We start from the raw sequence: 27,254 nt of genomic DNA on the forward strand, positions 1-27,254 counted from the left end.
GAGGTCTTGCCAGTGGGTTTTTGGTTGGGGGTGGGAGGGAGGGGAGGGCAGGGAACAGGCTGGTGTTTGGTTTGGTTTTGTTTTTTTAATGTATGTGTATATATTTTGTAAATGGGTGACAAACTGATCTAGATCTAGGTATATTCATAATGATTCTTTTAAATAGCGGTAAGGATGTGACTCAAACCAACAGAAGATAGGTGGCCCTGCTTTTTTGCTCTGCTAGTACTTCAATGAGTGTCTTCACTCAAAATGAGATAATCCTTCACTTGGGATGATTTGGGCAGACTCTGGTCCTGGGATGGTTGAAACCATCACTGTTGTTGGAATTGCACCATCAAATATGCTGGACCCTCTGTGGTGGTGTGACCCCTTTCAGAAGGTCCTTGGCACTGCAGGAGCACATCTGTCTTCTCTTGGTTTGAGCCTTTAGCAGTTAATCCTGACCACTTACTATTTACCCTGGTATCACATGTTTATGCACTGAAGGTTAAATATGTATTTTGATACATGTTTGTTTATAATGTATGTGCTGGTCTGTAAAATGAGATATATTCCTGTTTTCATATGTATACTAGGTCCCCAAATGAACAGAAAGGCTTCTCTAGAGCCCTTGCACACTGTTGAGTAAATGCAGGTTTGTTGAGATTAGCTGACCCAAATAGATCCAAAGAGTGATGATCAAGTAGCCATGCTGTGTGGCTACTCTGACAGACTTGTCCCTAGAAACAGGAAGGAGGTCCTCAGTAAGCATGTGCAGAGCACTGGAATTCCTGTGTTCAGCTGTTCTCTCTAACGTTGCCTTCACCCTTCCCAAAATGATGCGAAACCAGCATAGTTCAGAAGACAGGCTAGTGGCCTTAACGTTTTCAGTTTGAAGAAAAGGCTGTTTTAACAACTCTGAAATGCCTTTGAGTCCACAGAGTTTTCTTCCCCTTGCCTCCAGATCTCAAAACAAAATTTAGGGAAGTCTTCTTTTCTACAGACTAGAACTTGTACAGCCACATAATCAAATCCTGATAAAAACTAGGTTTATTACAGTAACACTGATAAAATTTAAGCACTAAAGCAAACAGTTGGCATATAGCACTAATGGGGGTCATGAAGATAGTGAGCCATTAGTGAAGAGGTAGTTGGCTGTGTTCAGCTACATAAGCAGGCTGTAGGGGTGTTGTTCAATGCTTTTGCTGTTTGGCAGCATACTAAAAACACCAAGGTCATTATCCTTTACAAGTTCAGTAGTGAGGAGGTGAGTCCCAGTTTACACTTTGGAAATAAATCACCACAGCCCTCTTGACTTAATTCTTTAGAGGCGCTGTCCCAGATACCATGTTCTTGCTTGTAGGAGGTGGAGGGGAAAAAACACACCTGCTCTTATTTCCTCTGGCAGCTGGTGCTGTGGGCAACTCTTTTGTTCACTTGGGAGTGGGTTATTTTCCATTTCTTTCAAGCTTCTAATGCAAATACTTGCTTTGTTTTCCATGTAAAAATCTGTTGAGCAAAAATATACTCATGTACACTAACATTAGTAGACTGTATTCTCGGCAAGTACCTCACATGTCTTCTCCTGCCTTGTTCTTTGTAGTATACTTATTCATGTACTCTTAACATTCGTATGTAGTGTGCAACTGTAATGTCATGCTTATGAGAGGGGGTTGGCTGCCTCCAGCCCACGTTCATCAATAGCAAAACACTTTAGATAAGTTATTTTGCACTTTCTTATGTATAAAATTGGTAGAAACTTATATTTGCTTTGTATCATTTAAAGACTCCTTTTGTTTCAGTAAATGAACTGTGTATAAAATACTTATGCAGTTAAAACTGTTTTTAGAAAGTATTTTTAATTTCAGCAAGTTTGGTTACTTGTTGCATGACTATTAACACAGCTGACTTTTTGTGTCAGTGCAATGTATATTTTTTTTGTCCTGTTATTAACTTGTAAGCCCTAGTTAAATGGCCATTTATTTGTACAGCATCAGGAGTAAATTGAAGATAACTGGCTAAGACTGGAGTGTGGAATTTTGTACTATATTGCAGAATCCAATATTTGTTTTTTGGTGGTTACGTAAAAGGCCTGACGATTTACTATCTAGTGTGCAATCTGTGATATCTGAATGTTCATTGTATATTTGTCTCCAATGCAAAAAGGTAGAGTAACACAATTACAACAATACATGATTAAATGCAATAGTTCAGGTACTGAAGTATTTTTTTCATTTCAAATAAATACCTGCTGTTTACCACCAAAAAGCTGTTTTGCATTTGTTGGAAAGACACAGCATTTGCAGCTGAATAAACATTGTTAACATAGGAGTGGTAACTAATGAGTTACATGTTCCTGTATTGTCATGAGACCTTGCTTATACGGTTTTGCTTTCTGAATCCAAGTACAGTCATCCACAATGATGCAGTGTGAAATCATGTGTCTTTGTTTATTCTGTTTTGCTTTATAAGTGTCATTGCAGAGTGTGAGGCCTGCAGAATTTGGCAGTGTGTAGAAGAACAGGCTGTACCGATACAGAGAAAGCAGACAGAAAATTATATAAGTTATGCTGGTAAGGACAGTGGAAGAGGAGGAAGTATCAAAATCCATTTAAATCATCTTCTCCTAGGAGAGAATGACTACTAGAGCAGAACTTGACCATATCTGGTGAGAAACAGCCTAAGATCCCCAAATGCTGAAGTATTTTTTGTTAAATCCATTTTTGTACCCTTTCTAAGCTGTGAATGCTAAAGAATGTGGGTTTTCATGTTGGCAGTTAATTACATGCCAACAATGGTGGCTAACGGTTCTTCTCTAACTGAAAAACAGGCTCTGATGAAGATGGGCCTACCACGTTCTTGGCTGATGAGCACCTGGGTTGCTACTGCATTCTTGGTATTTGACAAGTAAGTGATTTCATTGGTTGTAAAACAAAAGGAACTTCTACCAATGAGCTTAACTGTAATGCTTAACATGAACTTCTTCCATGAAGGAAGTGTTTTTAGTTAAGTGTGCTCTCAAGCAGTAGGGACAGAAGGAATTTTCATGGCCTTCCTAAGTCATATCTTGGTCCTATAGCATCTGTAATATCCACTTCTCATAGGTTCAAGTGTGAGAAGTGAGCTTTCCATATTTTAATTTTTTTTACATGCTAAAAGAAATGTTTTCTCTTTAACAGGGAATTCCCTGTTGTGTTACAGGGGAATTACTGTACTTCGGAGCATACCTGCAGATGCTTGACACTTGACACGTGCTGCAGCCCAGCATACTGTTCTGCTGTCATGGAGCAGGTCATGAATGAACTTCATCGAAGCTTTTGGGGCCACTAAGCCATGCTGACGCAGAGTGTAGGGTCTGGCATCACTACCCACTCTTCGTGGGGAGAGATGTATTCCTAACAATAGCTCCAGGCTGCTCTATGCAGATGGATTGTTCAGTATGCAGTACTTCAACCTCATTTTTTCATGGGCAAAAAAAGGAGTTGGCCACTTTCTTTGATCTGTGCCATATGAAGTGCTTAACTTGGTGCAGCATTCTGAATGACGCAAAGAGCTTGCAGTTAAATGTCGCATCCTGCCTGGGGAGTGCACTGCAGCGCCTTGTCTCTGCAGCTTGTGAAGTCTGATAGAGGGCATCATTCAGCTTTGGGAAGGTGAGCTAGCCTCATGGTGTGGTTCTGTGGCCCTCATGCACCCTCAGCCACCCAAGTGTGTACATGCTCTTCTCCACTTCTGCCAGCCTTGGCATGTCCAGAAACTCCCTTCCACAGGTTTCTGAGAAGCCTGTCTTGATGAAACAAACAAAACCCAATTGCCTTTTGAGTTTTCCAAGCTGTTTGTGGAGCCAGAGGCTGAGTGACGACCAGGCAGGGCTGTGCCACTGCATCTGGCATCCCCCAGGCATGGTGGAGAGTGGAGGTGCCAGGAGCGAGCATGGAGAAGCAGTGGGGGCTGTTGTGCTGACAGACCTTTTGAATGGGAAAGTGCAGTCCCATCCCTGCCCCATGAAGCACAGGCTTTCATGTTGACATTAGATAATGCAATTTAGAGTCCCTGTTGCAAATCGGGTGCTGGGAGAGTTAGTTTGGCTCCTTTCTGTCCAGACAAACAAGATTGATCAATTAGGAAAGCCATAGCTTTTTGTAAGGCTTTTCGTAAGGCTTTTCACTAAACCCGGGGCCAGGAGAAGAAGGAGCGGTGCCCTACATAATTCATGGCAGCTCAAATGTCAGTGTTGGAGCAGTAGAATCCCCAACAGGCATCAGATTGGGCAAGCAGCCAGTTTTGGAGTGAGACAAGGCAGTTGGTGAGTGACAGGGCAGCTCACTGCAAGTGCACTGGCCTTTAACTGTACTACAACTCTCACCAGGCAAAAGCCCCTCCCCGGGTACTAAAACAAATGGCAGGTCTTCCAATGCCTCTGTTTGGTGTGCCTGTTGTTCACAGAGTTCTGTAGTGCTCTGGTTTGGGGGGTGTGTTTTTGTTTATGAACTAAAGAAAGTGGCATTTCATCCTGTGATAGTGCCATAGCCAAGTCCATTGTTACCAAATTTGTGGCCAGTATACTGCAAGCAGCTTGTCTTTGATCACAGTTGTGATGACTTTGACAGTTGAGAAAGGTGAGGCTTGGAGCCTGCTTTCTAGGCTCCTCGGAGTGGTTTGTGCTGTACACCATGGTAAAAAATGCATATGTGTTTTTAAACAATTAGTGGCAGTGGAAGTTGTCTCCATGTCGAGACACAATGTTGATACACTGGTGAGATTAGTTTGCCATGCAGTGGACATGAGGAGGACAGAAACAGGACTGATGTGTTGGGGGCCAAATCCTGCCTTGTGTTCCTGGGTTAGTTCAGTGATGTTGCATTAGATGTATGGCTGGCTCCAAAGAAGGGGAATTCGTATGACATGAGTCTCAACTTGAGTTTGGCAACTGATGAACATAAGCGCAATTGTGTCTGCACCAGTGGTCGCCACAGCCCTTGGTATGCTGCCCCAGCTGAGGTTCTCTGAGGGCAGGTAGGCCTGCAGGAGGTTCAACGTCAAGTGCGAACATGTTGCAAAAGCTGTGAAGTCACTACTGGGTGGAGGGGAATGACCAAGAAGTGTAATGACGACGTTAAGTAAAGGGTAAAACCAGGCTACGGAGAGCCAGCAGTAGCTCAAATACAGCCAGTGCTAGAGGTGCTGGGCTTCGGCTGTCCCACCAGCACCTTCCCCAGCGGAGGGACTGCTCCTTCCCCACCTTTGGTGCCACTGCAGCCTGTGCCGCCTGCACTGTGTTGTTGGGCAGAGCTGCAGGGAGGTTAAAGCACTGCAGAGCTGAGCAGCAGCAAAGATGACCTCTGGGCAAGATTATGTTACAAATACAAACACTGATGTATGGTCTATGTGTGTGTGCAAGGCACTTGCCCAATAGCAGCAATGAAAACGCTGTGTAATCAGCCATGACCCCCGGCCTCTGCAGGTAGGCTGTGAGGGTTGTTGATACAAGCTGCCCTCAGCTCTGGAAAAGCTTTCAGCCTCCCTGGGAGGGGGCAGCTTCTGTGAGTGCCACATGTGAGGGCAAGGACTGCTTTCCTCGAAGCTTGGCTGCCCTCCCAAGGCCACCCTGATGAAGCTGGGCAGGGAACCACCATGGTGCTGCTGGGACTGAGCTGCCCTCCTCCTCTCCTGCAGGTCGCTCATTAAGGGACAAATGCTCTGATTGCAGAGTAACCTGGGAGCCATTTGCCAACTCCCGTGCAAGGGCAGGCCTGAGGAAAGGGCAAAGCTGTCCAGCAGGTTTCCCCAACACACTACTCAAGCTCTTAAAATTCACCTACCTGAGCAGCACTGGTAGCTGGTGGCACTATGCATACCACCAAGGGATATATGCATAAATCTAAGAGCTGATCAGTCCCAAACCGAGCTGAGAAGTGGATTGTCAACAAAGGATGACAACAATGGCCTCACTTTAGTCCTAAAAGGAAGGTCTGGGGTTCAGCTGTAGGAAACTGCTAGGACATCAAGGCTGCTCCTTCCAAGGGATAGAGAGTAAAAGTAGGTTTGAGTTCAGCTGTAAAAGCACTAGTAATTAAAAATAACAGTGAGGGATACTTCTGTGGATGAGTTAAAACCCTTGGCTATTATTTTCTCCCTATCATGTCTTCTAGGATAACTGAAAAGTCTTGAATCCATGCAGAAGCCAAAATATATTCTTCTATTGAGGAGGCCCAATTTGTTTCTTTCCACTGTGTCACAGGATGGCACCATTCACCATGACAACTACCCAGGGTGCTTTCCTGCTTCATAAAAAAAATCCTTTTTTAAGGCTGACTTGGTTTAGAGAGAGGGATTTCTGATGCCTCGATATTGTAATATATGAAAATATAGAAGACAAAATAGCAAGTTAGAACATGTCGCCCTGAAGCAGCAAAGCTCACGGATGCTAACAGAGCACAGAGATAAAAGATGCTTTGCACTGGTTATCACTGAGTGAATGTTCTTGTAGGCAAAGCCTTTGTTATCAGAAACTTTCTATGACAGTCACAACACAGCTTGAGAAGCACAAACTCTTCTGGAAGTTCGCAGTGCGGTGGAAGAAGAAAAATCCATTGGTAGTGACACAAGTCAAGAAGCCAATTCTTTATTAAAAGATCCTTTAAGCGTTCCTTCCAGTACAGACTTACTTGCTCCACTGTGGCTTTGAGTTGATGAAGATGAACAAACATTAATAAAAAAGAGGCAAATTGGACACCTCTATAAAATTAAGTAGATGAATTATGGATACTGACTACACCAAACATAAACATCAAATCACAAGAATTATACACAGTCCTAAGGCTAACTATGTAATGAATGTATGCAATTGCACTCAAGTCTGTAGAAAGTTGACACATGCTGCTGCCCATGCACTCCATATCCTGGGTCTAGAGAACACCCACTGGGTATTCTCTGCATTTGAGAACAGCAGCTTCAGAGCCCACAGATACCCAAAGTGCTGCTACGCCATACATTTAGCTGCTTGTGAAAGTGACCAAATGGGCCCAGCAGTGCCCAACTGAATTTATTCAAGAAAAAAATTATATTAAACCAGTTTTACTGGTATCTGTTGTTTTGTGCTTTTCCCTTAGCTAGAAACCCCAATGCCTTTGACCACAGTACATCCACCTGGGACAGAAAAGGTGATTTGATGCCCTGATCCTGTGGCAGCATCCTTTCTGCACCCACAGCCCACCCTGCTGTAGTGCCTGTACCTAGCAAGATACCACTGTTCAGGCAAGAAAATACTCTTACCAGATCCAGTGGAGTTCAGAATCCATCCCTAAAAGGTAGGAAAAGGGGCAAACACTTGTTACAATTTGCTCAGTAGGTCACCCTTAGTGTTCAGTCTGTAATAAAAAGTGCCATTCCTTTTGTGAACACAACAGATGCAAGAGCAAGATAGGGAGCTAGAATGGAAACTCAGAGTCTGTTTTGTTTCTTTCAAGTGTAAGATACCTCTAATGATCCTTCAGTAAAAACCCTCTCTGATAGGCAGCTGCTGCTGTTAGGATGTTTTGCTCTTTGCCCTCAAAAAAGTTGAAAGGAGCTCTCTGCTAGGCAAGAGAACTATGCTGGTCCCTGGGGTGTAAAGCTGGTTAGTTGCAGGGCTGCTATAGGCAGCAGGAGGCTTATTGACTAGCTAGAAGAAAACCCTGTCAGTATTATTATTCACTTATGCTTAGAGCAAAATGGCTCATATCTTAGTTTTATTTATGTGCTGATTTATTTGTGCAATTTCTTGGTACCTACACAAAGTGCCTGTTAAATACTGGTTAAGTGTTCAAATTCAGTACAGTTAGATGGTTCCACAAGTAAACTGCACTGCACGCTGAATTCTGTCATATCCTTTTTCAGGCACTGCCATTTCCATACTGGGATACATCTCTTCACTGCAGTAGGCAATGCTAAAGTTAGACCTGCTTTGAGCAGGAGGCAAAGCTAGATGATACCCACAGGTCCTTTCCAATCTAAGTTTTTCTGTGATTGTTTAAAGACAGTAATAGCAATCACCAATACATCTTTATCTAATCATAGAATCATAGAATGGTTATGGCTGGAAAGGATCTTAAGATCATCTAGTTCCAACATCTTCTATTTTGTGAAGTTATGGATGGATCCTTCCTCTGAGAGGATAACTACTCTCTTAGAAGAAATAAAAGCCTCCAACCACTCTGTTCTCTTCACAATCAGGCAACCAGATAGGGACAAAACAAAAAACGCCCCAAACCTTTGATGAAAGAAACAACTCATTTCAGGTTACATCTGGATCAATGTGTAGAAGCTGCTCTAACTGCCAGCTCATTTCTCAGAGCACCTGCTCTTCATTTGCAGTGTTTTTCACTAAAGACATTTAATACCATGTCTCCAGCTTGGCAAGTACCCAGCAGCGCTCCAAAAAAAATCAGTGCTTGTCACAAACACCCCCAGCACCCTTGCTATTTTCTATCTGGATAGATGGCTAGCCAGGGAACAGAAATGAGCAGCATTTGGAATAGGACAGTGTCTGTGGAGCTTGTCCAAAATTCCTGCAGCACCACTCAAGCCTCTCTAACACTTGACACCAAAGCTACTCCCACAGCAACTCCATCTCCAGAGCTTGACTCCAACCCTTCTCTGTTCCTGGGGTAAGATTGCTTTGTGCTGTGGTTAACCCTCTGCTACAAACTGTTGGACTCACTGTTTTATCAGGTCACATCTTTGGCAGGAGAAAGGCTTTTCAGCTGTGTTTTGCCATTTTTGCCACAAAAGGGTTGTGGCAGACTTTCCGCAGACCAAGAAGAACCTGCTTTGGCTGGTAAAAACTGAAAGTGCCCCTCTGCCTCAAGTAAGCAAGGCTGAGCCCAGCACTGTACCCAGCAAACATTCTCATCTCAGGTGAATCATAGAATGGTTTGGGTTGGAAGGGACCTTCAAAGGTCATCTAGTCCAACCCCCCTGCAATGAGCAGGGACATCTTCAACTAACCCCAACCCTGGGGAAAAATCTGTGGAGAAAGGTGTTCAAGGCCAGGTTGGATAGAGCCTTGGGTAACATGATTTAGTGTGAGGTGTCCCTGCCCATGGTGGGGGGGGTGGAACTAGATGATCTTAAGGTTGTTTCCAATCCTAACTATTCTATGATTATTATAAACAGCGATGTTCTTGTTACAGAGGCCTGGGCAACAGCATCCAATATAACAGAGATTTACATATACCAGCTCACAAGCTCTTTGTACTTACAAACCAAACATACACATTGTATACAGCAAGTGATGGGACAAAACCAGCATGCTCTCTAAACACTGGTATTTACTACTGTCAGTACAACACTGCTCTGCTGGGTGCTCCTGGGCCTTCTGCCAGAGGCAAAGAAAAACACATGGAATGACTGCCTAGGCTGTATCTTGGGCTAAAATAAAAGGGCCAAAAGTAATGAAGACACTTACTTCACACTGGAAAACAAGAATCAGGCCAGGCCTCTCAAATATTTTTCCTAACTGCAAGGTTATTTCTATCAGGCAACTTCTCTTTCGCTGTTTTGTTGGTTTTTACAACTGTGCTGTTGGAAACATCCATAGATAGAATGAAAAATACTGTGACAAGCCTGAGAAGAGCCCGTATTGCATTGCAACAGGGTGACTTGGAGGCCAGAGGAGCTGCGCGCCTGATGTGGAGCAGACGAAGGAGGTCTGAACAAGGCACACTGGAGCAGATCTTCACCTGCTACCAATACATCACCTGCAGTCTGTGTCACAGCAGCAATACAAGCTGGCTCAGAGTGCTGCCCTTGCCATGTCTCACTGGACGCAGGCTTCCTCCAGAGAGGGAAGCAGAAACACTTCCTTTAAGTATAAAACTACTTTCTAGTTTCTGAATATCTGACACATACTAGAAACAATACCCAAAACTTAGAAAGATTACCTTATGTTATTATAATACTCTTTCCTTTCTCTTGCTTACTTGCTTTGGGCATTTTACAGCCTCCTGTATACCATGAAGAGACAGAGAAGATCATGACTAACAGAAAGAGCCTTCAGTGGAGGGCAAGAAATCCTCATATATTTCTGACATAATCTCTTCTTACACATCCAAAGAGCCATGATTAGTAAATACTTTGAAATCAGCTGGTTTTCTTGAAGGGAAAAAAAAAAAGATAAAAAATAGAAGTTCAAGTTGATGAGAGACTCTGGCTATCAAAAACATGCAGCCTATTCCCTCCTCTGTGCTCCTGTCAAGCACTGGCACACCAAAGAGAAAACAGTGCAAGGGGCTGGTATGTTGGGCCACAGAGACCATACAGGCTTTGGACCCAATGAAGAAATGTTCCCATCTGTGCAACGGCATGTGACTCCAGCCTGCTCCATCTCCTTGGAGCCAGAGGATCACGGGTGATGATGATGAGAGTAATAAAGCCTGCAAAGCAGCACTCAGAAAGTTCAGCTACACCAAATGCCACTGGCATCAAAACCTAAACACCGCTCCCTTATTTTTCACCCGCTTCTGAAGCACAGGGGAGTTCTGGGTGGCTGCACAACAGATGACAACAACAAACCTGATTTTTATCTAACTAAGAACACTGTGCGTTTGTTCCCCCAAGTATTAATGTACAAAGAAGCCAGCATGTGGCTCAGACTCAGGCATACACAGCTACATGATAACGAAGGGTCCTGGGTAGTACAAGTAGGTATGAAACAATTGTGCACCTCCAGCCATAGGTGAAAGCCCAGAGCCTCATCTATGTGAACACAGTGATGTGCAGAGCTACTGGGACTACAAACCCGAAGAAATAGCTGCCTCAGTGCCAACTGGAATAAATAACCGCAGCAAAATGTGATCAGCCATATGCAACAATGGTCATTACGCGCCAATAAAACAGTAGCATCTCCTATAACACTGGGAACAGAAGAGATGGACGAGACACTGAGTCAACCTATGAACAGATGGGTGTTTTCTCCTGTAGCACGATCTGACCAGATTATGGCAGGAAAAGATAGCTGTGGCAGGTCTTCACGCCCACCTCCCGCTGGAAGCAAAACTGCGGCTGAAGGAAAAGTTGATCTCACCGTTTTTGTACTTCCCCCACGCTCCAAATGGCACTATGACAACTGTGCTGTTGTCTTCAGTGCCAAACTGGATTGCCTGAAAGAAGAAACAAGCTGTCAGCATAACTACCTTGCTTGGAAAAGGAAACAAGTGTCTGGCTCCACATGGGACAGTATGCCCTGAGGCTCAAGGGTTCCTTGCCCCTTCCCAGACCTGACACTCTGTTCTGGTGTGCCCCAGAGCTTTCCATAGGATATGCCACCATCCAGAACCCTGGTGAGAAACTGGCCATTTCTGTCTATGCTGATCACATATTCAGCACAGGAATAAACTGCAGTTATTGTCCCATGCAGTTAAGTGGATTGTCAGCTAAGCAAGTTAATTGAAATGATGCCTACCTGGCAAGGATGTGGCAAGACCCAGGGTAAGGCAAAGGCTGGGTGGTGGCACTAGGGAATGTCTCAAGCAGTGCAGTGCAATTTACTTGAATGTGGTCTTTTTTTAAAACCAACCAACCAAAAAACAACAACAAGCATTTGATGCCAAAATGAGCCCTGGCATTACCTGCTCAGTAACAACATGGGCAGCTTCAGTGGGATCATGGCACTGGCTAATGAAGTCACAGATCTCCTGACTGTTCACCATGAAGTTAATACCATCTGTAGTGAGGACCAGGAAGCTGTCATCTGCATGCTGCAACTGCAAAAGCACACAATATGCACAACAATGGAGCAAGCGCTGCAAGGCAAATTAACTGCCTTAATTTATACTACACTCTGTTGCAAAGAACCTTTTCAGGAGATGCTATGGGCTTTCCTGCTTTGTCTGCAAGGACTAACATGAACCTCCAAACCCTTGGCTAGCCAAAGGCTGCTCCTTGAATCCTCAGGTATATCTATCAGCCACACAGACTGTGTTGCTTGTACTGGAGGAGTCTGAAGGTGCTTCCAGTTCTCAGAAGTAACCCTCTGAATACACTGAGGCCAAAAGACCAGATCCATATATGATTCAATAAAAGAAAGGCTTCCTTAAGGAAGTATTTCAAGGAAGACAGGATAGCACTGCAGACTTCTCCCTAAGCCCCTCAAGTCTAGCAGGTGGCATTTAATTAGGACCAACTAAATATAAGTTCCCCAGGACCTGGGAGTGGCATTGCAGAAAACTAACAGAATATCAGTTGAGAGGAGAGCCTTCCTGCAAATGTGAAGGCAGATATGCTGAGTACTGTCTGGGTGGTCAGCTTGTTTTCTGGACAGCTAAGGTGCATGCAACTGCCTTTTTCTCCTCCCCTCCTCCTAAGAGTATAAACATCTACGATTTTTTTATGACAGCCCATTCATATCCCACCTAGTTTTCAGTGATGGTTTTATATCAGCATTAATGTCGAAACTATTCATTTGACCACAATACCCAAACAGACTAACACCTTTGTATTTCAGAAATAATGTGTTATCTTTCTTCCCTCATGCTATATTGTACTGTGAGAAATGGGATTTAGAAGTTGATCTGGTTGAATTTAGTATCAGGGCCGGATTTTCTGTCCTGTTAGTGTTAATCTGAAATGACTTAATTAGAATTGGTCTCCAGTTACTTCACCACAAATAAAAACCAGTGCTTGGCCATCAGGCTTCACCTGGGCACATCATGTGGATACCGCCACCTGCATCAAATACCTGTGATGCCCCTTAGTCTGAGTGTTGCTGTCCCTGTAAACCAGGACTTCTTTTACCTGAACCCTTTTTGTTTCTGGCTGGGCTATCACACCACTGTTTTTAAGATCCAAATCTCCTATGCTCCGTGTCATTGCAAGTCTACCATTCACATGAGGTTGTCCCACACTGTTCCAGGTAATGAAGCCACCGCACTTCCTAATCCTGTCCAGAGGCACAAAAGAAAAAGCAAGTATGAGTTACTGCTTCACATCGTTACCCCGTCTCTATCTGTAATTTCTGTCGCTAGCTACTGATGCAGAATGGGGTACGGAGGACCAAAGCTGGAAGACTGAGGGTTGGCTTTAGCTGCTTGAAGAGTCCACAGAAAGGATGTGTCTTGGTGGGCTGAATCCTGACCTGGACACCATAGTGCACTTCTGCAGGTCTTGTCTCTACTTTGGCAGTTTTGGACAAGTCTGAGCCAGGTAGTCACAGCTCTGTACCAAGTACAAGCTATGCTGATCTTACTGCTGGGACAGTTCATACCCAAATCTTAGCTCTGCTGATCTTACTGCTGAGACAGTTCATGCTCATGTAAGGCTTTCCATATCCCCAGTCCTCTAAGTGAAACCATGTGAATTAACTGGTGCTGTGCCGCTCTCTGCTCACTCAGAGCTGGTCTCAGGGCATTATGTTCAACTCTCTGCTTCCAGGCCCAACCGAGCAGCAGAACACCACCACATCCTGACTGAGGCCCTGCCCTGGGAAGCCGCATCATTAGCTGACATGTACCTTTCCTTCTCTTCTTTTCTTTCTGGAGTATGGTCAGTAGTGAGTTTCATGGCCTTCCCTTTTCGACACAGCAAAGCACGACTGTCTCCCACACTTGCCACAACTAGCTCAATACCATCCCGGAGCAAAGCCACTGTTGCAGTGGTCCCAGAGTTCATCAGAGTTGCTATAAATGTCATATCAAAGAGAGAGGTTTTAGCATAGCACTGCCTCAAAGTATAGGACCATTTATAACAGTTCAAATTGGTAAAATGAAGACAACTTGTGCTCTAAGTTACCAGTAAATAACTGCTTTTACGTTTAAACTAAATCTACATCCAAAAAACAAACCAAAACAAAGGAAACATGCATGTAGGACTGGGGGGAGAGAGAGGAATTGGAAAGGATAAATGTTTCTGTGCAACAACATGGCTCCATGCAAAGAGGGCAAGTGGAATAAAAGCAGTTACAAGGTACAGTGACTTTTTTTCAGCTTGTAGCTAAATGTTTCTCTAGCTAGCTAGAAAAACTAGCTTACCTCAAATTACAGGGTTATCACCCTTGCCCCTGGGCACAGTGACTGTATGGATGACCCACCATAAAGCTGCTGGCTCTTCCCTTCTGTTAGGTGGTGAAGTGGGCAATTGAGTAATAGTAATTGTAGCTACACATAGTTCACCAGAAGAGAAACACTAGATCACTCCTTTACACCAGCCTGTGCCGTCCTCCCATTGCTGTCAGAGTGGTTACAATTTCCCTTTGCTTCCCCCAGTCTTGCCAAGAGATGAAGGGTTTTCAGCCAGCAGATCTCTGGCTTTTCTCAGAAAGGGACGCTGCTCTCCTCAGACCCTGTCAACTCGCTGGAGGTCCCAGTGCAAAGGTGAAGCTGGATTCTGCCTCTTGCCTTGTGCCTGCAAACCGATGCAGTCAGTTGGCAGTGGCTGTCATCTGGGCAATCTACCCTGGGCACCAGTGGGATCAGTTTACAGGGGCGTAGGTGTGCCTAGGGGGCAAACCAGAGCCCTTGGTGTTGCCTTCTTTCTCTTACAGCTGAGCTGACTTGAGTTCAGAGATCTGGGTAGATTAACTGGTGCAAGTAAATTTAAGGGCTTCTTGAGTTTCTACACCACCAGGAAAAAAAAAAAAAAAAGTGCTTGAAAAGGAGAACTATGAGTCTGCCTTATTTCAGAAAAGATCTGTAGTTTTATCTGCAGTGAAGGAAATGCCAGAAGAACCATCTAGCTTTCATTCCTTGTTTGTTTTTTTGAAAGGAGCAGCCCCGTTTTACAGTTAGCATCTTCCCTTCCCCAAACTATGCAAAGGTAACCCAATGAAAGGTGCCTGGAAAGACCTGAGCTATTACAGTAAAATGTCTGGCATTTGCTATTGCCCAAAGCACATTTGTATTCACAGCCAGTGCAAATCCCCTTGAAAGGACCTCTGTAGGTCTCCTGCATTCTGGGCTTTTCCAGTTTTTCCAGGTTTTAAAAGCAAGCCAATTCGAAAGGCATTTTGGGCTGATTTAGGCATGAGAATCCCCAGTTACAGTCTTGTTTTCACATCACTAACAGTTAAAGATCTTTCTACCACCACTTCAATGCAGAGCTCAGCTACAACTATGTGCACTCCTACCTCTGGCACTGCAGCCCTAACTCTGGGGAGCTGGATGGATCTGAGACACGACTGCATGTTTGAGCCCAAGGAATGGCAGCCAGTCCCATCTCTGACCAGTTGCCAGCAAACAGTGTACACACGGCACGACCCCCTGTGTACTGTGGAAACAGAAATGAGAGTGCTCTGGGATTTTGGAGACCTCCTTCCCCAACCCTGCGAGGTCTCAGCACCCTGTAAGTAAAACAGGGTTGGGAGTAAACTGAAGTGCAGAGCCCTGAAAGATGCATTGAGCGTTGTTGTGCAGAAAAAGCATCGAGTTGATGAATCAAAAAAAGGTCACAAAACAGTCTAAACTAAGCTTGTGTTATTATTTAAAACAGGTATTATTACTGCAATAAGGTCTTGGTTTAGCTATAGACTTAACCAACATGTCAATCATGAACATCAACCACAATGACTATGGTCAAATCTTGGACTACATTATGGCTGCCATGCAGGCTATGGTATTCGAACTGTTTAGATGCCAGTAGCTTCTGACTATTCAGGTAAGCACTGACATCCTGTTTCTAATTTGAAGCAAGGACTAGTCCAGTGCAGGATCACTTTGAGGCACATTATGAAAGCAAGATGCTAACAAGTACCAGTGCAATTAGAAATTTTAGTAGAACCAGTAAAATACCTGTTTTAGCCAACAGTTAAAAGAATTGAAATGAAGAACATATGTAAAACTACCTTTTTATTTCACAGAAAATGTTTTATTTAAACATTAAAATTAATGCAGAACTGCTACTACTCTCCCATTTCATTCCTTGGTTTTGGAGTTACGTTGGAAAACATAGCAGTTTCTGAAAAAGTTAAGATCTGTAGTCTTTAGTTCATAACTGACTAGAAACATTTGGATATTGAGGTGAAGCTGCATCTTTCAAGTGCAAACTGTCTAAGAAAAGAGCCGTGATTACAAAATCAAGGGATGGTACTAAAGAACAACTCAAGATACTGCCCAGAATTGTGGTAATAGTTGTAGTGACTTGAGCTTTACATACATCTATTAGTTAAATAGCACTCCTGGAAAAAGAAATGTTGCTCATGCTTTCTTCCTTAGAACATGTTAATGATCCGGGTAGGGGTGCAAGAACTAGTATCTTGACTTACAAGCCTTACGTGATTTCTAGCATAGCTCGAAAACACAGGAATGATGATGGGATAACATTTCTAGCACTTTACTACAACTGCTGCTAGGTTATTTAGTAATATCAAAATATGTTGCATATATATATTGGTTTTAACAATTAAAGAGTTTATTTTGTTTTCCTGACAGTATCACTATAAAACTAAGATCTTTCAATAGGTTCTTAACACTCACTGGACAACTTCTACTGCAAGTCATCTCAACTAATGTGACAAAGAGGATGTGGGAACCTTCCAGTAGTCCAGGCTAGGAACCGCTGGACTCCTTCACCTGGGACAAAATTAAGCAGATCTCTCTTTCCACTGAAGCCCAGCATATAGTGTCGAGGGCCTCCAGTTCTAGAGCTGCTGACCAGGTACAGTGTCTGCCACAAATAACACGCACACAGAGGCAAATAGAAAATTCACCCAGGGACTTTGTTCAAACAAAATAAACCTGCAACACTGGAGATGAAAGAATAAGAGCTGCAGAACAGGAGACGTAGTCACTTTTTGAGTTTGCCTGCATTCTTTTGCAGGTCATTTATAAGTACTTGAGGCTTGCACATGCATCTTTTGCTACAGATAAATCAGCCTTGGCATTTCTGGGGAATTAATACCATTCTTGCCTTTTTGCTAAAACTGTGTGACAAAACCAGTTTAAATCCAGTCAAACAAAAACTCCTTTTGGTTGTTGGCGCTTTTTTTTTCTGTGAAGGTAAGTAACCAACCCACAAATCAACCAAAGGACTTTATCAGTGCTACAGGGCCAGCTGTCTCATACATGGCAAGAGTGGCCACTCCGAACATCTTCAGTACAGAACATGGCCCAATCTGTTTCCTCAAGATTATTTATGTATTTTTATATATATATTTACTTATAACACAAAAATGAGGAATTCAAACTAATGCTAGCTAAAATGGGCCCATCTTAAAGGCATTGAATAGAAGTACATTAATTGTTCTGGCTCATGGGAAAATATGCAAAATAAACACTCCTTTAATAGTGTGTAATTAGTATCTTCGAATTTGATTAGGTAATAATCAGGATAAAAAGGCTGCCTTTGTAATGTTGATGGCTTTACGATACATTCAGGTCAAATTTCTGCAGCTCTCCCTTTTCCTCAGTGTTGCAGGTTAACATATTCAAAGAAATAAAATCATGTTTGAATGGTAACTTAAAAAACCACAATATCAAACCCCACTACTTTTTAAATTTAGTTATTTTAAAACAACTTTCGCTGTTTGCTCAGCACAGTAAGATTACAGGAGTGCCTTTCAAACACAGACACTCCAGTTAATACCTGGCTATGTTTTAGTAAGATGGCTATTCCAGAAGTGAGTGGCCAATGTTATTAGAGTTGGATGAACTGAATGTGGAGATCAATGGAAAGACTCCCTGTTGTCTTCTCCAAGTAGTGGATTACAGTGAACAGAGGCAGTAGCAGTACCTTGTAGGACAGCACTAGGCCAGGAGAGGGTTTGTCTTATATTTCTCCAGATAGATGCTTAAATTTTTTGAAGCATACAATTCACTTTCTTATTTCTGCCCTTGTCAAGCAAAGCTGTTCAGCCTTCACAATTCAGATTTTATAGCTGGTTCAAAATATCAGAAAATTCTGTCCATCTATGTTAACAGTTCTTCCATGGATAATGACCTATTTGTTGGACAGCTTCCTTTGCTGTGTCCTATGCCTGAATTTAGCAGCGATTTAAAAGTGACTGGATATATTTAAATATGTGGAAGCAAATTAAAACACACTTTTAAAGAGATATCAAACACCGTATTTCAAGGCTCAGGCATATCTCTAAGCTGTTAATGATTAGAAAGGATTTAGGTGGAGGACAGATTATGCCAGATCTGCCTACAGTAAGTTTCTTACGCTTTTGTGTGAAACAACAGGTACAGATCACTGTTAGAGGGGATACTGGACCACTACAGCACTCCAACAGCACTAGTGAAACTCATGCCAGACATAGCTAGGTGCTCCAACAAGGCACATCTCTAGTCCTGTTAAATTTGTGCCATTATATGAGGTTTTTATCCTTTAAATAGTAATATAGACATTGTGTCAAACTATCTCCATGCAATTTTGGCTACAGGGATTTGTCCCAGGACTTACTTTCCTTCAAACACCCAGGCACACACTTTCAAGGCTGGTCATGTGTTCGTAAAGATCTGGACATCCTGAACATGCACTGGGTTTTTTTTTTGCAGATATAGTGAAAGAAATGAACCTGGTGGGGTCATCTGCTGGAACAAGACTAAGTTATTATTTTCCACTTCATCAGCTATGGCTGGGTTTCACAAGGAGGTCAGTCTTGGGGAGCATCCAGCATACCCCAGTTACCCAGTGTTACACAACCAGCCACATTTTCAAGATACTTCAGCAACAGCTTGACTGTCACATCTAGAATAGCCACAATTATTAAGAAATTTTGCTGGCAAACTGAATCAGTTTGGAAGTAGGCCTCTAACTAGGATACATGCTGAGCATTGAAATTTTATGTAATTTTCAAAACAGCAGCAACAACAAAAATATCCACACCAAGCAGTCAACAAATATTGAATTATTTTAACAACAGATATGCAAAAAGTTTTATTTGTTCAGAAATCCACACTTGTCTTTGCACGCTGTTACTCCACTCTTTGCTTTACAGCTTGATTTTCAGCTGGGCAACCAGTCAAGAGCCCCGGGCTCTTTTAAATCCCACGGGCCCCTGCAAGAGCTTGCAGGTGCTCAGCCTACCTGAGAAACACTGAGTGCTTGCCAGAGTGTGGCCCTGGGGGATCTTTGGCAATGCTTTTGCCCTCTATTTTGCTTGACCTCAAGCTTTTTAATGAATCGGGTTTGTTCAGTATCTTGGTAACTGTAATGTAAATTTACTGATATTTGTATTATATTCCATTAAGCAGTACAATTTAGTTAAATAACATGAAAAAAATACTATAAATAGTTACAAGATGCTCAACTTGCTGCACAACTTGCCTGTCAGATAATGTTATCCATTTCTGTCTCACATATGAAATGCTACAATCAGAAACTATTTTCAGAATAACAGAATAATATACCAAGTATAGTTCCTAGTCCTTCTCAAGGAGCTGCTCTGACACTGAACAGAGGTCACTTCAATGAGCCAAACCAAGAGCTACCCTACTAACAAAGGAGCAGGGAGAAGGACAAATATAACAGATCTTCATGTTAGTGAAAGGTCCTGGTCCAGTGAAGTACATAAGACTGTATTTACATGTCTTATTAAAATTGGGCTTTTAGGAAAATGTATTTGCAAGGAGGCTCTTGAATAAAAAGCACATCTGCTCACTGATGAGCTCATGAGTTTAACTAACTCATCCCAAAGGTCAAAAGTGACTCTGGACTTCTTTACCACATCATGTTTTTAAAAAAGGATTCCAGTATAAAATAAAAAGGGCTATAATGGGGAAATGAGCTATATAGATTTAATTCCCCTTTCTTAAGGGCTGCAAGACCTTTTTCCCTGATATCTTATCTTGTACCAGGTAAGGAGAAAGATTCATATCCCTCACAGTGCTGCAATAGTCAGGCTACTGGTCCTGCCAAGAAATATTTGAGTCTAAATACATTCATCTAGCAGGTAAAGTGCAGGAAGCCACTCCATTACTTGACTGTATTAATTTGTTGCTTAAGAAAAGTAGCTTAAGCATACAGTATCACTTCAGTCCCTAGAGTGGTTGCTGGTTTCAAGTCCTTCTTGGAGAGAAGACTTGCATAGTTTCTGTTCTTCTGAAAACGACCTCAGTCATTTTGCCAGCACCTGCACCAGCACTGGGACAGGATGTTTTGTTTTGTTTGTGGATTGGGTTTTTTTTTATTTTTGGTGGTTTGGGTGGTTTGTTGGGGTTTGGTTTTGGTTTGGGTTTTGTTGGCTTGGGATTTTGTTTTGTTTGTTTGTTTTGGTGGTTGTTTTTTTTTGTTTGTTTGGTTTGGGTTTTTTTGGTTTTTTTAATTAGGTTTGTTTTGGGGTAGGGAGTTTGGTGTTTTTTTCCTTGTTTGTTTGTTTTTTAAGGCTGGCTAAACTGACTCTTTAAATTGTAACCTATGTCTAAGGAAACGCTTGTGACAGAACTCGGATGGGGACCTCTATCTCCCTTCTCAAGGGATCTCTCTATAAGCTCCAGTTGCTAGAACTGGAACTTCAGATGTGCTTTGTCCCTAGACACAATTACAAGAACCTGATTAACAGCCAGAACTAAGGAGTCTGAAACGTCTGTGCCAGCTGTACCACAGCCTTGCCACAGACAACCTTGTTTCCTCTTCACTGCTTTTTATCCTGTCACACTCAGCTACCCTTGTGATCCTGTTTGTGCAGAAGCAATATCAATTGTATTAATTTTGGCTTATGTTTGTGTCCTCCTCAGGCAGTAGGTAAGAAAAGGGAACTTTTCTTTTGACACTGTTGCTTTTAACCCATAGGAGTAACAGTTAAAAAACCAAAGCAAAACCCCCAGAAAACCAACATCAAAAGTCCCCAAACTATCCCCCCCTCCAGATTCCTCACACAGTAGTTATGCTCCTTGCAAATCCAAACCACTCATTACTAACTTGATATACACTCTCCTTGACAGAATCACATTAGGATGAATTCATTTATGATTATGTTAACATCCAGATTAATAACTCCCCCAGTAAATTTTATATAGACTTTTATAGCTCTTTCATTTTAAGGAGGTAAAATGTAATTGTTTCATTTTGCAGTAAGCAATCAGAGCAAGAGCTTATGTTAAATAAAACTGTTTTCAAGCATTTTTCTGGACATTTTACTATAAAACTACTGAGCAAATAAGAAAAACCTTTTGCTCCACACCATACGAGTATTTTTTACCTACCATCAGCAGACAGATGAGCGTGCCTTTCATATGCCTTGTTTATTTCTAGAAAAGCTTTGTTCAGAACATTTTCCAAGTTCTCCTCCTCAGCAAGAAATTCTCTGGAAATGAACAAGCGACAATAAAATTAAGCTTCTTTCCAATACATCTTGATCAATGTTTTCCATAGCCTTATCTCCTCCGTGCATGCACTGAATACTGCTGGACTTCAGTGAAGGGTTAATAGACCTGCACTGGAAGCGTAATTCTGTAATTTTGAAAATACAAAAATTCTTCTTCCAACACCAAGGTATGTGACGTGCAGATACAGAAAGAGTGCATGCAAGAAGTAGGTCAGCAATCACAGTGCCCCCATCTGCGAACAGTCAGTTCACACTTTCTCTGCATTCTCAGTCCTTTCCTGGAAGGTGAGTACAATCATATTTTCTCCTCTTGTCTATGTGGGCTTGCTCAATGGGGCAAGCACCACACCAAATAAGTAGTTCATAACATGTCTGTTGTAATGGGCTGTTCCAGTCCCATGTTCCTGCTATCCCATTGGGCTAGGTGGTTCTACAACCTAAGGAGAATTAGTAACAATGTATGATACACTGGTTGCCCTTCAGTCCTAAGGAAGAAATCTTTACTGTAATTCATTTGACATGTATTCACTTGATGCACACTTACTTAATATATTTTTCCATGTACTTATCACAGAAATCAGCTGCTGCTGCCCCACCATGTCCATCATATACTGCAAAGTACAGGACATCCTTTGTCAGCTGAGCATAATGAAACCGGTCTTCATTTTCTTTGCGTTTCCCAATATGGCTACTGCAGCCCACATTGGCCAGGCTTACTTTTGGAATTGGCTTCCCATACTTTATGCTTGGTGGGAGGAGAATAGGTTCATCAATGCGATTGTCCCAGATGCCAAAGGTATCCCATGTGGTAGGTCTCCCGCTCCCATCTGGATCGAAGCGGGAAGCACGATGCTCAGAGGTGGAGCTGTAGCAGGCAGTTGTTGGACGCTTCTCGTCTTGCAAGAGGCGGGATGTCAGCACAGCTCTCCTTCTTACTTGATACCCTCCATTCCGTACCAAATTAATTAATGTAGTTGTTGACATAACTTGTCTGTGCAGAGATTTGTAGGAATAAAAGATCTGCAGCTGCTGGAATATCTTCTAAAACAAACAGAAAACTTATCAGGAAACAAGAAGCACAGGAAGAGGAATTTTCAGTTACATCATTCAGGAAACAATGTCACCCTTGGAGCCCGCTAATCGTGCATAGCACAGCACTGCCTAGAAGAAACTAGAGCTATCTGCATGACTCACTGAGAAACAATCCTACACAGACCAGCCCACATCTAATGGGGAGTACTGCAGACAGATCGAGGCAAGTCATTTCTGCTGGCCACTCACAGAAAGATATCCTGCATTTTCAAATGTTGAAGGGGTTGTGATGGAACAAGCGAGACTGAGAATGACTTTGCTGAATGTCAGCTAAAATATGAGTATGCAAAAATATGAGGTAAGGTTGTGAAAATTAGCTTATCATGAATGCTCTTCAGACAATAGCTGAAACATCTGCACTGTGGCTTCCCAGGCTGAAACAAAGGAGAAATATCTTTGCTTAAAGAGGTTTTTTTCATTTGCACATGATATTCAGTTTTGTACTCTTCAACAGAGCTCAAAGCTCATTGCTTTACATGCTCTTGTTTTACCTTTCATGCAATAATAGATGAAGAAAGGTTTCTTTACTTAGCACTTACAGAGTAACTGTCAAGTTGATAAAAGGCCAGATGTGCTGAGAATCCTTGTTTTCACGCCAAACAAATACGGGCTAAGCTACCAGGTGAATGGAACTGACCACTTGGAATTTTAACATTTTCCATTTTACTAAGGGTGACATAAACATCAGATCCCCATTTCAGTATACTTACAGGTATTTAAAAACTCGTTTACTTCCTTCAGTTGCTTTTTCTTTTCTGTTACCCTTCTGTTACCTTCCTTCTGTGCAACACAGTGGGACCAGATTGAAAGCCTGCCAATTAACAAAACCCGCACTTGATTTAACTTCTGTCAGCTTGAAAGCAGAATGTGAAATGTTAGGTGTCTTTTCATTTCCCAGTATCCACAGCATGAATCTGAAGATTAATCCAAAATCCCAAGATAATTGATGTATTTGTTCCCTATCAAATTCAACTCTCAAAAGGCCTTTTTTTTTTTTTCAGGCACGTGTAAGTACTGGTGACAGTTTTGCTTTTCAAGTGCCTCTGCAAGTCAGGAGTAGGAAGCTGATCTTTAGTTTCTGTGATGTAAATAGTTGTGCTTCCAGTCGGACATAAGACAGCCTGTGCTTTCCTAACTGGTACGTTTGCAAATGCAGGGCAAGCCTATCTTGGGAAAACAAGCCCAAGGTATTGGAGAGGGGGGCACTGGTGTTAAAGCCAAAGTCCAAGACAGACATTCAGAGGCAGATATCTGTCTTGAGGTGCTCCATCTGATCCTGTTAATCTGTACAGACTTCATTTTCTTAATTTAAAGAAATAGTTCCTGCAGTCAGACATTGAAATGCAATGTTTAAAGCAAATGAAGCAAGTGATTAAACTGCGGCACAATGTGCATGGTGCCCTTTTTACAGTCCGGCTGCTATTTGACAGATGGAAATTTCCCAGACTGCAAGAAGGGGGTGGGGGGGAATAGAAGAAACCCGGAAGAAAGAGAAGGCATGCCTGCTGGCCCGGGCGATTAGATGTATTCTAAAAGGGAATTTTAAACTCTGAGCACGTATAACTGCTCTTGCCCTGCATACTTGCCAAGCCCCACAGATGTGGGTACTGCTGATATCTCTGAATGTTAAGCTCGTCTTAAATCAGAGGGTTTTTTTAAATCAGTGACAATATTATCTCACCCGCTGCCTGACTAATAAACTGCACAGGCTGCAGCCGTTTAAAGAGGTCTCTCCTGCTCTTTCCTAATTACGAGTTAGCACCCCACCGGCTGACTACGGGGGGCCGGGCAGCGCTCTTTGCGCCCCCGAGGAAGGGCTGCTGTGATACCAGCAGCACAGCTCTCTAACGCCGCCCTACCGCACCGGGAGCGCTGCCTGTGCCGTCCGGGGCTGCAGTTGAGGGGCTCCGCAGAGCCGGGAGGGCAGCGCCGAGGCTGCTCCTCGCTGCCCCCCTGCCGGCCTTTCTGCACAGCAGACGGTGTCCATCAGTTCTCTCCCTCCCACCTGGCCGCCGGCCGCCCTTACCAAGGCTCGTGAGGCTGCACCTGCCGCCGCCGGGAGGGACCGGTGTCGGTAAGCCGGAGCGGAGCACGCCTTCTTCCCAAGGCATGCCGAGGCCCGCGCCGCCCAGCTCGCACCCCTCGCCGAAAGGGGCGAGCGGAGAGAGCCGTTTCCCAGCCTTGGGTCCCCGCCCCGCTCCCTGCAGTGGCCGGGGGCACCTTCCCACGCCCTCCCCTCCCTTACCGCAGCCCCTGAGCCGTGCAGAAGCCAAACGTTGGCGCGGCCGCCGGGCTGCCCCGGGGGTGCGGCGGCTCCTACCTCCTTCCGCGCCCCGACAGCCGGCGGCGAGCTCTGCCCCAGCGGTGCAAGAGCGGCGCGGACACCGCTGGCCGCCGCCCGCTGGCTGCTCCCGCGGCCCCGCCCCGCCGGCTGGCAGGGCCAATCTGGCGGCGCCTGGGGCCGTGCCGCCGCGGCCCTGCCCTCTTCGCCGCTCCCAATGGCGGCAAGCGCGGCGGCCGAGCCTCCCCCCGCGCCCCCGCCCCGCCCGCCGCGCGGCAGGCCGTTGGCCCTGACGTGCCGCCGGGAGCCGCTTGGCGCGCGGGGCCCCCGGGAGGCTCGGGCCCTGAGGCGGCTCGTGCCGGGGCCGTTACGGAGGCCCCGCTGCTGCCTCCTTCTCGTAGAGCGCTGACCCGGCGGCGTCCTCGCCCAGCGAGCCGGTGCCCGCCGGGTGGAAACCCCAACCGCAAGGACAGCAGGCCGTGCTATAGCTGCCGCGGGCGGGCTGCTCAGGAGGGCCTTGTGGAGAAGTGCTTATGTCGTTAAGGAGTGTGCTGCTCCGAGGTGGCTGTTGCTATGAAAAATCCCCACCGCCTCCTCCTTACTTGCTCGTGTCCAACTGTCAGTTTGAAGAGGTCATTTTACATGACGCTAATGACACAGCCTTCGACCTTTGATGCAATCTGGTAAATGGTATGGCTCTGACTACGAAAGCCTCTGGAACACACGTTCCCACTGACCTCATGCTGTCCACTAGAGACAAGGGTACTTGAAAACAGACACAGAGGAGAAAAAAGCTGCTGCTGTGTTTTCCATAGGAGCTTAAGGACGTCACTGCCAAGTTTATCCTACGTATTCATCAGGTAAAGGAAGAATTTTAGGGGGCTTTCTTTTTAATTTCAAGAGCATTCTGTCTTCTAACTTTCATTTGTGACTGACTTTGACCTCATAAAAATCCTGTTAAAATGTGATACTGGACATGCAAGTTTACAAACTGACAACTTCCATTTCCCAACTAGGGACTTCACAAAGGCTTCATCAGTATTTCAGGAAACCAGGTTCCTTGGTCTCTGACCGTGAGCACAGCTTCTTAAAAAGTGGCACCTATGGATCTTTATCTAGTGCTGTTCTTAGGTGACATTCTTATAACGCTACCTTTAATATTTATCATCTGCTTAATGACACAGGAATGTCACCTTACTGTGTTCTGAACCAAGCTTAGTGATAGCCTTGGCTGCAGTGAGCATAATATTGTGGAGTTTGGGATCCATTTCAGTGCAATGAAGGTTAGTACTAAGACAAAGGTTGTAGATTTCAGAAGAGCAAACTTCAGCTCACTCAGAGCCCAGCTGGGAGGGATTCCATGGGAATTTTCAGTGAGATCAATCCGCCTTTGGAATAATCTCCCCAGGGAAGTGGTGGACACTGCAGTGTTGGATGCTTTAAAGATTCAGCTGGACAGGATGCTGGGACATCTTTTCTAGGTCATGCTTTGCCTTGAAAGGTTGGACCACATGACCCTTGAGGTCCCTTCCAACCTGGTATTCTATGAAATGATCTCTTTGAAAAATGAAATTATGTCAGCTGTCTCCCTGCTCTAGTAAGTAGGGGACAGTTAAGCAGTTCTGGACAATGTGCCTTGACTGCCAAATCCATTGGCTTCTGGACAGAAAAGCAGCAAGAAAACCCCTTATAGCTCTCACAGTAGAGGTCTACTTGTAGAAGAAGGGGTTGGGTAAGCATGGTAGCACCTACTAGACTGTTTTGGTTTCCAGATGTATGGTGTCCCACTCAGAATTTAGAATGAAATTTGACCCTGTGAAACTTATGGGGATAGTAAACACTGTCATCTGTCGCTGCAGGTTGTTCCCTGGTTCCCATGTGTCCTCAGCGAGACAAAGGAAAAACAATGTTCTGTGGAAACCAGCTCTCCTGGCATCTGGAGGAAGTGTCAGGGACCTATATGATATTAGGCACAAGAGCTGAGAGACAATTTCTGCCCTTGAAAGTTTGCTATGAAGGCCATCACTGAAATTATAAATGTTTCATGCTGAGCCTTTACGTGCAGCGGAACTACTCTTACATTTACAGGGTTTTGAAAGCTAAGTGGGAGGCAGCTGAAGAGGCAGCAGCAGGAATTTGAGGTGGCAGGAGGAAAGAGGCAGCAGGTGTGATAAGAGCATTGTGAGAAGGCAGCAGACCTGAAGATGAGGCCAGAGCAGAATAGTGAGGATGCCTGGGGTAATAGGTGGGGGCAGAGAATGGTGGGACAGGCTGCAATGCAGCGCTTGGTACTTTGAGGGCCTCTGACAGCAGTCAGAGGACAGAAGGCAAAAAAAAAGTATCAGGAACAGGAAACGCAGGAATTTGTACTATGAAACATTTGTTTTTGACTGCAAACAGTTAATTTGGACTTTCCCTTTCCTTTGTTTTTTAACTTTCTAAAGGATGAGTTTTCTATATTCCAGCTCTTCTAACAAGGGATTTCTGCTCCTGCAAGATTACCTTTCTTGCTCTTTTCTATCTTAGTGCCTTTGATTTTGCTTCATCATGTTCCTGACCTTTCCCTCTCTTGCCACTTTTCTGCTTTATTTTGTTCTTTTCCTTCACAATTTGCACATATTATTTTTGAGATTATTTCTCTCCTGCTACTTCTCTTCAATT

General features: G+C 43.9%; 1 protein-coding gene across 1 annotated transcript; it reads right to left on the minus strand.

Moving 5' to 3' along the window:
• Nucleotides 1-10,991: 10,991 nt before the first annotated feature.
• PPM1K (protein phosphatase, Mg2+/Mn2+ dependent 1K) lies at nt 10,992-24,669 on the minus strand (the record flags this gene model as incomplete). The annotated part of the gene is made up of 7 exons (XM_080627221.1): nt 24,558-24,669; nt 21,765-22,261; nt 21,099-21,199; nt 13,472-13,637; nt 12,757-12,901; nt 11,592-11,726; nt 10,992-11,123 (listed from the first exon to the last, which is right to left on the minus strand). Exons 2-7 carry the CDS (start codon nt 22,202-22,204, stop codon nt 10,992-10,994), a joined length of 1,119 nt encoding a protein of 372 aa, XP_080483347.1. The 5' UTR covers nt 22,205-22,261; nt 24,558-24,669.
• Between the last annotated feature and the right edge of the window lie 2,585 nt (nt 24,670-27,254).

This window comes from Psittacula echo (assembly GCF_963264785.1).
Source record: "Psittacula echo genome assembly, chromosome: 1".
NCBI classification, from domain to species: Eukaryota; Metazoa; Chordata; class Aves; order Psittaciformes; family Psittacidae; genus Psittacula; species Psittacula echo.